The sequence below is a fragment of the Glossina fuscipes genome, unplaced genomic scaffold (genome assembly GCF_014805625.2).
Source record: "Glossina fuscipes isolate IAEA_lab_2018 unplaced genomic scaffold, Yale_Gfus_2 59, whole genome shotgun sequence".
Lineage (NCBI taxonomy): Eukaryota > Metazoa > Arthropoda > Insecta > Diptera > Glossinidae > Glossina > Glossina fuscipes.
In genome coordinates, this window is record NW_023998431.1 from 408700 (window position 1) to 424339 (window position 15640).

The 15640-nt window shown below is 34.3% G+C and overlaps 1 protein-coding gene across 5 annotated transcripts in view; it reads right to left on the reverse strand.

The window, feature by feature from the left end:
* The window catches only part of LOC119637282 (eye-specific diacylglycerol kinase), a 265570-nt gene that overhangs the window by 45868 nt on the left and 204062 nt on the right, over positions 1-15640 (reverse strand). Inside the window, exon 1 of one of the 5 annotated variants that reach the window (XM_038033203.1) lies at positions 4645-5380. The exons of the other annotated variants lie outside the window; for them this stretch is intronic. Within the exon in view, the coding sequence (XP_037889131.1) occupies positions 4645-5255 (611 nt within the window). The 5' untranslated portion in view covers positions 5256-5380. Of the gene's footprint in view, positions 1-4644; positions 5381-15640 lie in introns of those variants that run through there. 5 annotated transcript variants of the gene reach the window in all.

The following is a 15640-nucleotide window of genomic DNA, read 5'->3' on the forward strand; positions in this document are numbered from 1 at the left end:
ACTTGTTTCGTAAGTTGGTGAATATCGGAGCGGAAAATATTTTTTCCTCCTGGAGAATGACTACAGGATCTGCCTGGCTATTCATAAACATGTTTGCTTACCGCGACTATGTCTTTTTATGTTTAACGTGCAAAATAATAAATAAGAAATCGTAAAATTTTCGGCGTTCATTGCTCAGTTTCTCGCTTGTAATTCCAATTTCTAAGACCGTATAAATTGAATTCGAACACTTTTTATTTCGAGTTTAGGCACAAACATGGAAAAAAACTGAAATCTCATATAAATTCGAAAAAGCTTTGCGAAAACCTTGATAAATGCGCGCATGATTATGAGAAGCCGTCACTATCTTCACTATCCTAATAGCTATTTCACACTAGAACTACCAGCGTTGTACATATAAATATTTCCATCAACGGCGGTCAATTTGATTCAGTTTCCTTTCCGAATTGCCACAGTAGGGAAAAGTCAAGATGGAAAGCTAAAAATTGAGTAGGCACAATTCTGAATTCCGATATTAGTCAAGACTACCTTTATGTTGAATCCAAGAAGAAAGAGATTTACTCGTACGTCTATTACCATTACATACATGCACTCTTAACGCTTAAACAGTTGACTTTGGGAAACGTCTTCATAGGATCGATGAAAATAAGATAAAGTTGTAAATTTTTTCGAGGTTACTTCAGTTTTTTCTCTACTCTAGGCGTGTGTACGGATAGATTGCAACCATTTTTTTAACTTTTGTCTCCTAATCTGTCAAAGAATGTTTGAGCAATATTTCAGATATTTACCTTCACTTTTTCGATGCATACATGTCGGCATCCCATCGACATTTCCAAAAACCCCGTTCGATAGAGTTGTATTATTGGTATTTAACATTCTTTTCGTCACAAAATTCTATAACATAACGTCGTTTATAAATATATTTTGCAATTGGAAATCAAAATGGTGTACGTCATATTTCTAGTCGTAATATGCATATTAATGCTAATAAAAATTTCAGGTCTTTTTTTTTTTTTACACCCTATGCTACTTGTCGCAAAAATGTGCTAAATTTGTGGCTATGATAGATTCAACTTTTATTTAATCGATCGCTTTAGAATAATTATTTAAGTTGATTTTTGTGTTTGTGTGTTGACTCAAGGGCGAACCCTATTAAAAGTTAATTGGATTTACACTTGGCACCACTACCTATATAATGCCTTTTTTGTAAAAACATTTTATATAAAAGACAAGTGAGAACGTGATCGATCCTCTTATACACATTACCGTTAATGTGTACAAAAAAAGCTAAAAAATAGAATAGAAGTAAAATTTCCTTAGGCCATAGTACGGGACTGTTTCTATTTTTAGAATAAAAGTAAGAATTTATGGGGTGTACGTGTTGTACTTTATACCTAAGACGCGAAAGACACAGAAACCAGAGGTGTTCACAGTGCTTGTTGTATAGGCGTGTCCTTTGCCATTTTCAAATTCTTTTGCAAATTTGCAGTGTACTCCACTTCTTCTTCGACGATGGGCATAAAAAAATTTGGAATTTTTCAATATTTCTCTCCATAGATCGATAAAAGATAGTGTTTTGATATATTGAGTGAATGTCGAAAATTTGAGTGAGAGGAGATCATTTTTTGAGCCTCCATTATTGTTACAAAATATTAAAATTTATACGGCAAGAAAGTCTAGTATTTAATAACCCGTGATGAACGTGGTCCTAACCGATGATTTGATATATAAATCTGTTGTGCTATATATTATTTGGATTCTTTGTTATGTATAACATGACTAGCTATGCAGAGGCGTGTTCATTTTTTTTTTTTTTTTTTTTTTTTTTGTTTATTTGACCCGTCTAAGAGCCGAGTAAAAAATTCATCATCAAAAGGAAAATAGAACCCATTCGAAGCAGAATATAACGAGCAATTTGGCAAACTTGTGCACGCCCTGCGCTCGTATTTTTTACTTTGTGTGCAGGAATTTTGTTTAATTTCGTTTTCTTCTTGTATGATTACATAAAAGTGGTTAAATTAATTGAAATACATTGAAACTTTTATGTTCGCATCGTTTTAGTTTTTAGGATAAGCGCTTGGTGCTCTCGTCAAAAAGTGTCTATCTTCTCTGCGTGTTGTTGCTTCCAAACATCTGCCTAGCTTTGCGGCGTTTATAGCTTTCGGCTTTGTTTAGGGTGTCTTCAATAGTGTGAAGTTTGCGCCTAATTTCAGAGGTCATTTTTGAGTACGTGGTACACATTTTTTTATGTTTTGTTTCTTCACAAACTTTATTATCTCTGTTGCTTTCTGACATGAAGTGTCTGTTTATTTACATTCATTACTTGCGGGCTTTGCGAGTGTTATTGTCATGGGATTAATATGAAGGTATTTTTAGCTGTGCTGGTCACATGGCGCTGAGAGGTCGCAAATCAGTTGCTATCCAATCAAGTTTCAAAACAGTTCGTCCTTAGACAAAAATATGTCAGGATATTAAATTTTTTAAAGGGTTTGTAGGTAAGTTAAACATAAAAATACATGGACGAATATGAGTCGGACAGATAGACAGACAAACGTAAATTGGTTCAGAAAATAATCCTGAATTAGTCGTTATTCTGTCTCAAGTCTTCCTGGATGTCACACATACATCCGCACAAGCTTAAGCCGATTTTTTTTTTCTTCTTTTCTAAAGTTTTTCGGTTCGTTTCATTTCACTCAACTAAAAATTTGACAGTCGAGTTCAATTGACTCTTAAAGTAAATCTTAAATTAATTAATATTAAAACTTAGTATAAGTACAATAAAACAAATAAGAAATAAAAAAAAGAAAAAAAAAAGCATGTACACAACTAGCATAGACCAACACCCACAACCGGTACAGGACCAAATTGTAAATGAAGCCGTAAGCCATCGCAAACATGCATAAGCTTGGCAACCGATAATAGTTAACAACAATTCATTTTAGACTCATCGTGACATTTTAAGGTTAACAGCTAGTTTGAGTACAACATAGGTAAATCGCATTAAGCTTTAATGGACTTTAAATAGTCCGATAATGAGAATAAGTGATAGACATCATTTAGGTTCTTGCAAACAACTCTGAACGGATTAAACAACTCATAGTTATATTTACATTGACTAAGCTTAACCAAGGTAAAGTGCCCAGAGAAGCGGTTGGGGACATTAAAGCTTATTTCACCAAGTTATGCAAGCGAGTCAATAGCACCATTTATTACTTTGATTACGAAGGAAACGCCAAGAACAAATCTACGTTTTTCGAGAGATGGTAAGGACAACAGAAGCAACCTATCATTTCATGGGGGGAAGAGAGGCAATAGGTTTCCCAACCCAAATTCCTTTTGACCAGATTCAATTGAATCTACATAGCACCTATATGAAGGAGACGACATTACAGAGGCATACTCGAGTATAGGTCTAACCAAACACATGTACAGCGTTTTCATAATATAAGGACCGTGAAGCTCGTTGGACCACCTCTTTATAAAACCAAGCGCGGACCCAGGTTTGCTTAACGAGAGCTCAATGTGCAAATTAAAACGTAATCTACGGTCAAATAGAACGCCTAAATCTGTGAACATACCGACATTGTATTGCAGAATACATATACGCATAAAAGCGCATATAAAAAAAGACTGCGCAAAACAGTCAGTTTAAGAAAGGCACATATTATGTTAAATAAAGTCCTGAAGTTCATATAAAAATAATGGATTTCTTTTTCCCCGAACTAATATATATGATTTTTTTTTATAACATATGCAATATTTGGAGTCCAAATTCACAATGTACTAAACTCTTGTTGGATAGAAATTTATATTTGGTTTAAGAGTCTTGAGGCAAAGACGAGAGATAGTAGTAGAGATAGTAGGCATTGTTTCAAATTTCAGCGCACATGAGTATAAAATGCCTGAAATTCGCATATGTATTGTGACATCCTGAAAGCTTAGTATATAATAGATTGTGTGTGAGGCATATTTCTTGGAAGTAGAGAAAACATATTCACTTTTGTTTTGCTTTCTCTTTTTTCTTGGTTATGTTCTAATGTATAGATTAATTAGTTTGATTTTCTATAACAAAGAAAACGGCGTAAGAACAGAATTTAAGACTACTTTGGATGATTTAGATTAACTTTGCATGCTTTGCGATGAAAGGTAGGAAAGAAGACATGGTTCAATTAAAATAATTAAAATGTATACAGGTGTGATAAGCATATGTCACATAATTTAGAATATATTTTATGTTTTTAATTTCGCTTTAAATATCTTATTAATTATTTTTACCGTTAACCACTAACAGTTGTGCTCTATTTATAGAATTTTTATTCAAGGTAGAAGAAGGCGTTTCTGCGAGAAAAATCGAAGGCTCAACGATTTATTACATTTTAGATGAAATTGAGTGCATGCTTTTTCTATTTTTGTTATTCGCCGTTCGATTTCATAAAGTGCCTATAAAATGATAATAAACAGTATTTGAACTATGTACTAGTCGTTTGAAAAAGCTCCATCTCAAGCAACGAACAATGAGATGAGAAATAAATGAAAGAAGAAAATTGCTTTTAATAAAAACCAACAAAGCATATGAACGCATCGGGACATATATACACACGCCCACACATACATACATATACAACGGAGAATGTTCCAACTCACCGCTGACGGCGCCAAGTACCTAGTGAGTCTAACTTCTTTTGACGAAATGCTGCCTTCCGTTGCATGCCAATTGAGGAACGACGAAAACGGCGCACTAACAATGCATTTGCATTTGCATTTGCACTTACACTTGCGTTTGCATTCGCATTATTTACGTAAGCTGATTTAAGATACAGTGTATTCATAAGTGAGTTATTATCAACGTTTTCTTGTGATTGTCGTTCCAACACAGCTCGATAATCGTGACATTCGTGTTGCTCTTTTTCAACTGGTGATGTCTCATTATTATTATCATCATTATCGCCATCATCACAATCAGCATCATCATCATCATTATCATCATCGTCGTCGTCGTCGTCGTCGTCGCCATCATCGTCTTCATTGTCGTCGTCATGATAATATTCTTGAATGGCAAGTAAAAGTTGCTCACAAGACATACTGTCGCTATCGAGGATATTATCATCGCCACTACTGCCAATAGTATAAATACTGTTACTGCTGCTGCTATTACTGCTGCTGTTGCCACTAGTGGTCACAGTTTTTGTTGATATTTGATTTTCAACTAATCTTATTTGCTGAGAGCTGTTACTCAACATAGTATTGATAGTCATTGAATTAATGCATACATACAAACAAATTTAAGTATAGTGTTTCAAACTGCGCTAATAGTTGTAATAATAAGAGTTCTTCTAAAGATTTTCGAAGGAAAAGCTTTGCTTCTGCGATTTTTATTATCATGTACTTTTCGTTTTCTTATCTCCGTTTTTCACATTTTGAATGTTTTTGCTGAAGCAGTTCACCATTTATATTAATTAATTATACTTATATTGTTAATTATGAACAATTGGAACTTGAAAGCAAAAAAGAAATTCCTCAGTCTCTTTCCGCTTAATATTAGTTAGAGACGCTCTTTTTAATTTTATTTTTTTTCCATTCATCGTTAATTTGCTATAACTTGAGGACCATTTAATATTTTTTCGGTTATTCTACGCCTTAAACTTTGATTTATTTATTTTTATTTTGTTTTTAATTATCTCTTCGTTCATTTTAGTGGGATCGAAAAACGCAAAAACAAACAAAAATTATAACAAGTAATGCAACAACTATATGCAGCTAGAGCCGAATCGTGTATTTCTACAATATTCGTATTTATCTCAAAAAAAAAAAAATAAATAAATAAAAGGGAAAAAAAAGAGAAAAAAATTTAATAAATAAATAAAATTTCCATATTTTATAGCTATAGATGGATGTAAGCGAGTTTTGGCATTTTTATTCAGGTGCTTTTGCAAAGCACTTTCTCTCCAATTGCACTTTACGAGTAATGGAAGTCTTTGGTAATGCAGATATTTGGACGTTTACTTTACACCTATGATGCCCTTTGATTAATATGTCGTATTTTCGAAACCAACTTGCGGCGAATTCGGAGTTGATATCCAAAATTTTAACACTGAGAGATTGTTTATCAACGGCGTTCACATGAAAACATGAAGACAGATCGAAGGAGGATCCAAAATTTTGTTACCTGTCACGATTGCATATATATGCTTTATAGCGCCTTTTCGAACCTATGTTCCAGATGTTGCAAAGCTTTTAACAAATACCGTATACCTTCAATCTTTTGTTTGGGATCATAAAAAAAAAAAAAAAAAATTGTCTTAAATACACACATATGTAATTCATTAAATTTTCCGTTTTGTTTAATTAGATTGTCGCTTCTGTCCCGTCATACACAAACCGCTAAATATGTACAATAGCCCGCTTGCTCTTAAGGTGAATAAATTATAGCACATGTGCTCCATGCGGTCGACAGTTATTGTTGATGTTTATCAGAAATTATTATCTTTGGACGAGAGGGTAGCTTTTATCTAACTAAATTAACTGTATTAATTAAGATTATTTAGTAATATTCGGAGACGATTGTGAACTATAGGGGGATTTACTCCATTTATTGCAATAGTAAATGGGCGGGAAAGGCATTTTTAAAAAAAAAGTTGAATTTTTCAATTTGAAAAAGTTGGAAAGCGCGGCCGTATTTAGTCGACAAATACGTTTGCACGTTTTTATAAACAACTTGGAATAACTCTCTAAGACATTACGAAAATATTGAGGCACACTTTGGCGACGGGTAGCGTTTAAATGCGATTAATGAATCAAAAGACAGAGGCGTGGATCATTAAATCAAAAAATGAATGCAACGATAAAATATACTTTCTTTATTATCCGCAAGACACTTTACTGAAAGCAACAGACGACTTAATGAGAGCCCAGCGGCGACACTTCTCGAAGGATATTTAATTGAAATTTAATTACAGGTCGACCAAAATATTTGAAACGAAGCACACGATCAGCTAGCTATTCACTACAGGGAAACTGAAGTGTTTCGAAACATTTTTCGAAATCGTACATAAGTAAGGCCGAAAAAAACGGAAGAGATCGTTTGCATTTTCTGCGAAAACTCGCAAAGGCGTTCTGAGAGGTCATTCCATGATGTATGGCATCCACACAGTCAGAATGATGGATTCAAGTCTATGTTTCGATGACACAATTGGAGTAATTGGATATTCGCAAATTTACATAGCAACAAGACGGATATTTGTTAGGTAGAAAGCTTTTAGTTTATCGCACTGGCAACGTGAGGACTCGTGTGTCCTTAACTATCGCTAAGAAATTGAGGAGGCTTCAGTGAGTGTTATTGAACGCATCCACCAAATTACATAGAATAGACATCATTCGACCATTCATTCATTTTTCCTGCCTTTGTGGAACACGTTGCATGACAAATTAAATCAGTTTTAGAATATACCTGGCACTACGAGCCTGAAGGTTGCTTTTTTTAATTTTATTTTTTAATTTTTGATTTTTTATCCAAATACGTATTTGGTTAACGTAACGTTAGAGGGGACGAGATGTTTATTATAATTGACCTGATAAACGAACAATAAGATAGTTTTTTGAATGAACGCATGGTATATATATATATATATTTATTAATATTATGTGGACGAACGGAACTCTGAAGATTGTTAGTGATCAAAGAAATTTATCGATCGATTGCGGTGTATTTTTGACAACAAATTAAAAGGATTAGACGTTTCCAGCAAGCGAATTCGTTACGTCAACAGCTAATCAAAGAGGCAAGTGATTGAAAGCACATTTCGATGACGGCTCGTTAACTTTTATGTAACTGTGTGATTATAAACAATTATGCATATTTGCATGGAATTCCGTCTTTTTATCCACATACTGAAATCGATTTAACCCACAGGGGAAAATATAAGGTTTAATGTTTCCGCTTCTGTCTTTGCTTAGTTATACGCGAATTTAACGCAAAGTAAACAAAGCAACGCTATCAAAGATTATGACATGTATGAATTTTATCTGAATTTTGCTAATCGTGAGCAAAGCAAAAGACAAAGCAAAACGAAATGGGGCAGCGATTTAAATCTCACATACATTTTTGAATGAATATGTATTGCATGGCTATAGAAGTGGCTATAGAAGAAGCGAGAAATGCCCTTGTGCCTGCGTTTGTCTGGAGTGATAAATCTTTGATAGCTGACTTCCCAAATTGAATCTGCTTATTATACACACTATAATTTATAACTTTTTGCCCACTCTATATGTGGGCGCGTACCTAAGCGGCCATTTTTCATTGAAGCTATTGATGATTTTCGTAAACCTTTTTATCAGGCTTCAGACTAGCATTTGCAATTTTAGTTTTGGCTGTTACTCCGAATGTGGGTGGATCACGCCTCAACTCATCAACTTTTCTTTTTTAATATGACCAATGACGGGATGTCCGCTATTTGTGTAACATGATGACGAGCTGAAAAAAATGAGGAAATAGAAGAAAAAGGAAGGCGGCCGCAGCTTAGAGAGTGTAATGTCTCCGCCAGCAGTGACGGTAAGTTGTGAATCGCATCCACTGCTCTCTTCACACTAACAATATAATGAAGCTTAGTATCACCTTTCCAACGTAATTTTTGCAATCGCATGCATGTCAATAACAAGCAAACGAAAGGTTCGGACCCTATTGAAATTTTAGGTTCGTCCAGAATATGTGTGCTTTACCTATTTCTGAGTGTTACAAGCGAAAAGAAAATACTAGTGCACTTATACCCTTCAATAATGATTCTAGAAAATATAATAGAAATTTGACGTTTGTTTCTACATTTCTGCGATCTTTATGTTGATTTTATTTCGTTTAATAAAATTTTACAAGAGCCAGCTAAAATTTTGTTAGACGTTTTTTTGATATATACACATATGTACATATATACATATGTATTTATATATGCATGACGATGTTTTCTCTTTTCTCTATTTTTTAAGACAATTTTTTGTAAAAATCTTTATATATATGAATATATAAAATTGTATATATATATATATATATATATAGATAGTGCGATATATACATACATAAATATATATGCATACATTGCTCTGCGTGTTTATGTAAATAGGTGCACCCACATAAAATGGTAAGTGACGTACTTTGTTTTTCCTTGCCTCGTACATGATAAATGCAAATAATATAAAAACTAACCTCATAAATAAAAGATGAATTTGATAAAAGCTATTAAAAAATTAATTTTTGTTGAAAAAAGTGATTTTTCCTACTTCTCTAATTTTAGCAATTACTTAAAGTCGTCGATTCTATTATATATAAACGCTCCGTACCGAGCAAACGTCAAATTCATTTTGTTTTTTTTTTTTTTATGACTGTTCGGCATTCTTAGTTTAGTTAAAAATTTGGAGACTTAAAAAAAAAAAAAATTAATAAAATCCCAAATCGCCACCAATCTAATGAGTAGCGTATGTATTATGTATTTTTATATCCGTCACCGAAGAACGAGAAATATATTAAATTTAAGAAAACGTTTGCAACGCCCAGCAGGCAGGTTTACAGACTCCACCAAGTATGTACATATATTCTTGATTAGCAACAAATTCTGAATCGATTTAACCCAGCCTGCTTTCTGTCTGTCTTAAACATTCTCCCGGCCGCAAAAGTAAAGCTATCGAATCCAAATTTGGCAGAAACTTGGAAGGTCTTCTACGCACGTTCGAAGGACACGCCTACAGTACGGCATAAATTGAGAACACCTCTATACTCAAATGGAATAAAAAATGGATTTTTCATTCGCTACTACGGCAGATAGATCTACAAAAATTTCAAAGCAAGTTTTATGATCGATGCTGCAGTACGCGTAGGATAATGTGAAAAATTGGTCATGCCTACCCTATACTATAGTGTATGAAAATTTCATTTTCTTTCAATACCTTTATAACGCGCAGAGGCAAGCTTCAAAAGCCCAAAAAGCCCATCTGTTCATCTATTCATTTGTTCCTTTTCCAAACCGTATCTGTGGTAAATATACTCCGTTTCGCAAAAATGCAGATTTCGCCCAAAAATTTGCAAAAAAAAATTTGCAAGTGATCCAAAAGGGTCAAAAGGACACGTCTGCAGCACCTACACGCCTATGCTGTGTTACTCTTTTTATTTCCGTGTTTATTGCTTGTCACTTATAAAGTATAACACGTACGTAGTATATAGAGTTCCACTTTTGTTTTGAAAACAGAAAAACCCAGTCGCGCCCATTCAACATTATAGAGTATGAAAACTTTTTTCTTTTTTTTTTCCGTTCACGGCCGAATATAATTTCCTTACTTATTCTAATTATACCGATACAGTGTAGAGTACGTGACAGTTTAACAACAAGATTGCAAAGGCAAAAATAAAAATATGAAAGAATAGATACATGAAACATTTTTACGTGAGTTTAAAATATTTACGTGCAATAGATAGAGAGAGAAAAGCGATCAATTCCAATTGGAAAATTCACTTCTTCAACAATTTTTTTAAATATCCCAGAACGTCGCTATAAAATTTTATAAAAGATTTGGAATCAATACAGGGCAATCACAAAACTTCTTGCCCTTTAACATTCGTGAAAAAAAAGAGTTTATTCCACATAAAAATCTTTTGTGCCCTCTTGTACGACACTTGTCATACAAGGTTATATTAAATTTGCGTGGATGTGTGCAACAACCGAAAAGCCTTGGGATAGATCCACCTTTTATTATACCGATCTAAGCTTGTCTGCCTGTCCGTTCGCCTTGTTTCCTTGGGTCCAACCTGGACTTGCGATTTTTGAGAAATTTCTATGAAATTGAAGCTATATTTTGGTCCAACGGCAATCGCTTTTAGATCACTTCTTTGGGCACTTCCCATGTACCGTTTTATGTTGAAAGGTCGTTATATGAATATCTATATTAACCGAAGTAGAGTATGGTATTTAATAATGAGCCCTCCCCATTATAAAGTTTTGAATTGTGTTTTTTTTTTTTCTTTTTGGGTAACTAATAGTTATTTGATTGCACTCATTGCAATCATCACAATTTCGAAACGAGTAAAAATCGTTTGCCTTTAATTGCATTTGTATAATCTTACGAAATCACTCAAATTTGCTTTTCCTTTTCACACATTTTTTTTTTTCTTTAATTTTTGCTTCATTTTCGAGTTTTCCAGCTTTAACAACCCTGTTATTATGAATATTGCTTTGTAGTAAAAAATCTGATACAAAGTCAGGAAGCCTACGAAAAGGAAACGCCGTTACATGTTCTAACGACTAGCGACTGCTCATAGAGCGAGAATGCGGTTGCAAACTTGGATCTGAAATCCTACTTTCCTACTGTTTTCCTATTGCACTTCGCCAGCAGTTAAGAGTATGCTTTAGCCGCCGGTTACGTGGAACAAATTCATTTATTCTTCATTGCATGTGTAATACAGGACCAGTTGGGAATAGGGGTAACTATAATTCGTAGGTTGCTGATAGATTTGAAATTTTTGTTTTTCTTATTATGCACTTACTCTACGAATATTCAAGATCTCACTGGGATCAAAAACAGATGCGAATTTCAGAAGGACTAATCGATAAATTGAATATCACATCGTATCACATCGTTGGAGCGCATGTATACAAAAAATGCAGTAAATCTTTCCTTTTCTTAAAGTTCGTTTCCTTCCTTTTTGTTCTTTTTCTTAAAATTTTTTTATCTCAATTTGCTGTTTGTATATGTCATTTAAAATATTTTAAATTAAATGTTTAGAATGTTGAAGTCAAGTCTGCTCTAATAAAGAAAGAAAAGAATAAATCAAAAAGTTTTTGTTCAAAAATCGTTTGGTTAAATCATTTTTACTTTGTTTTTCTCTTATATGCTCCTATACATAACCCAAATATTAATTAAGTAAATGTAAATTAGGCTTAACCGATTTGGTATCCTGTGCAATGCTAACTTGATTGTGGACGCAAATGAAATTGAACATGTGACAAACTAAGCCTCTTGAAAGGGTAATGGTTTTGATACAATAACAAATTCGTTTGAACTATTTGGGTTTGGTTCGAATGCGTGGTACAATTATTATTAAATTAGTTATAGTGATTTTGACGTCAAACGTAGAATTCCATTAGAAAGTAATTTCGTAATTTATTGCATTAAGGTCTAAAGGACAACAAATTAAAATATTATATTGGGATAAGTTAAAGGATTATTAAATACCTTACATTTACTTTTCATAAGTAAAGCAGATCTATTCAGAGTAATATATATATTATATGGGGGAACGTCGAACGCGAATTTCTGCCCGCAGAAAAAATGATCTTTTCTTTTCCATTTTTTTTAGCAACTCGTTCGCATAGTAGTGTATATACATGGGGGGACGACGGGTATGGGCTTACCCGCTTCGAGGACATTACTTCACACCCAAATACAACTACATACATAAGCACACACACTCCTTCCCCGCCAGCTTACTTCACTAAAACATGCCCACCGTTCTCTCGCATGCGTCACGTTCGCCCTTTCCCATCGCCTTCAAATAACAGCCCATAGTCTTCACACCGGCAAACAATTCAAAATCCAATTCAATTTCCGAGAAAGAGGGTTCGTTCGTAAGAAAGTACAGTAATCCCCTTATAACGCGTTTTCATATTACGCGATTTCAATCCGCCGTAGAGCACGGGCATTCCCCCACATAACGCGGGAATTTCCTATCTACATATTTCTGTACAGTGAAACTTATAATGATTTGTACAGTTCATAATTAGCTTCGCGAACCTATGCGCGTGTGTCAATTGTGTTATTACAAAATGAAATTACTTTATTAAATTTGTGTATTAAAAGGTGTAGATTAAATTTTATTTTTATAAATTTTCTTTAAAATAAAATAGTTATAAGCCATGACAAGCGAAAAGGAAATAAAACCCAAGTTAAAAAGGAAATTTATTCATATTTCAGTTCATAGTTCTGACAGTGAATAACAGTGATAGTAACTATTTTTTTTAGTTCATATGCATAAGTTTTTTTATTTGAAATGTTCTTAGTTTAGTTTGATTTTAATAAAACGTATATATTTCGTTCATAACATCGTTTTTTCTTAATATTCTATTTAAACGCACTGCAGCGAGAAAAGTTAAATGTGATGAATCATTTATACGTAACGCGTATTACGAGGTCGTAGAAACGCGTTGCACAGGAATACCTCCATAACACGTTTTATATATAACGCGGAACCAATCTACCACGTTATAGGGAGGATTACTGTATAAATGAAAAAATTACACCACATGTGTATCTCTCCGGTTACACAGCCTCATTTACGTCCACAAAAAATATCCTTCGATCAATCCTATCTTAATTATATACCTCCTAATGAACAAAGGAGGAAGGGATTATTTCAAAGTCATACATTATTTATATTGCTGATAACAATTAAACACGAACGTGCATAGAAATGCATAACTAAATTTCCAGGAAAAGAAAGGAATAAGGTGCGCTTTAGGTGGTGCGACTATTTCAGCATATTGCATTTCTATATCCTAATGAACCAAAAGAAAAAAGGATTCCTTCAAGGACATACAGTATTTACGGTGCTGATAACAACTAAACATGAACGTGCATAGAATTGCATAGACAAATTTCTAGAAAGAAAAAGAATAAATTGCACCCTGGGTGGTGCGACTGTTTCACCATATTTTCTTTCAATGCAATTGATAATATTGAAAGTTTATTGGCTCACTTTTGTCCGTAGTGTGAGAGAGCCTGTCAAGCAACAATTGGTGTCCGACGTACAAGGTCCAATTTCTATGGCGTGGCTGTGAGTCAACACGAATTGTTCGATACACGTCTGCGTGAGGAGTTCGCGGAACGTTGTGAAACAGCATTTAAAGAAAACGAGCCTACTACCTCCATTATGAACAACGGTCCGTCTATTGCGCCCCGTGTCATGTTTTCATAATTAAAACAAAATACAAATTCCTCTTGAGAACCAATAAGAACAAAGAAAAGGCAGCTGTGTATTTACCACATCTCCGACGAATTTTTAGCAACTTGAGGGACGAAATAACAATCGACAAATTTTTAGATGATATCCGAATATATATATACATAGCTCCGTAAAGTTCAATTTGAGGCTTTTTCGAGACTCCGTGAAGGGAGTGAAAACACAATAATGCTAACAATGAAACCTTTCTCAGCAAAGTTCATTACTGCAAGAGAAAGCAATAAAGTCAATTATAAGACTGACGAGCTTTTTATCGAGCTTGAAAAAGTTGCTGAAGAATACCCGAAGAAGAAAGATAACGGTCGGGCGATAGCAGAATTTAAATTTTGCGAATTAACCATGTGTGGATTCACATATACCTTTACCAATTAGTATACACAATAATGTGAAAAATGCTGATGTCTCTTGTTTTAAATGGTGCATATTAGCGGCTATCGCTTACAAGTTGGATAAACCGACTGGAGAGGAATTACGCAGGTTAGCTCAGACGAGTTATTACAAAATTGGAAGTATTCGTGAGATTGCCATTTAATTTCGAAACATTCGCATTGATTTCTCTGACTTTGAATTTTCGATAACCAACTGCGACATTGATCGGTTTGAGCAGAACAATAAAAACGTCATCGTATATGTGTATGAGTTGGTACGGCCGAAAGGTTAATGAAAAACAGTTCGTCTAGCAATGGCGACAAAAGCACCAAAAAGTTCGTACATCAACTTGCTGACTGTGTTTAACGAAACGGTCAAGTAATATCATTACTTTCTTATTACCAACATGAAGCCTTGCCTCTGGACAGTTTCATGATTTGTGCCAGACATTTTACAGAAGGGAGAAGAAGTTGATGCCATGAATTATCATATATGCTGATGATGAGGCTGTCCTTCCCGCAGCCCCTAGAAGTCCTTAACAGGAGCGAGAGGTCAAGGGCAATTCAACAGCATGAGGCATGCGCGGTCTCCTATTATATTGCACATGTGTATAATGAAGAGTGTGATAAACAGCATACTTTTGTTGAGCAGTATCAGCTACACTGGAAGAATTCCGCAAGCACTCAGCAACCATCACAAGATGAACGACGGGCAGAGATGCAAAATTTATGGAGTTTTTTTCATAGCTTATGTAGTGTATATGGATGCTTTTGAATTTAATTATTTTTCATAATTTAAGCAGGTACGACATTCATTTATTTATTACGCAATTAGGGCCTAATTTGTCAGTTATTCCGTGTAATAACGAGTTGTACATATCAATTACGAAGAGAGCAATGGAGGGGAGAGGGGTAGAATATTTAAGGAATTTCGTGGGTTCAAAACGATTTTTAAAATCTAGCTTCGAAAAATTGGCTAAACATTTGGAGCCCAGTCAATTTTAAGTTTTACGGAAAACGTTTACAAATCCAAAAAAAATTTGCACTAATGAGTCGTAAGGGAGTCTCTACGTACGATTATATAAGCGGCATCAAGAAACTTGATGGCCCAATTTTATCAAGCCGAGAATGCTTCTACAATTATTTGTCTGAGCGCGATTGTTGTGAGACCGACTACAATTTTGTTCGGAGCGTATGAGGTGCGTTCGAATGTCAAACCCTTATATCGGGATCTTATTTTTAGATATATATAAATGAACACCAAGGAATTATGTTACAG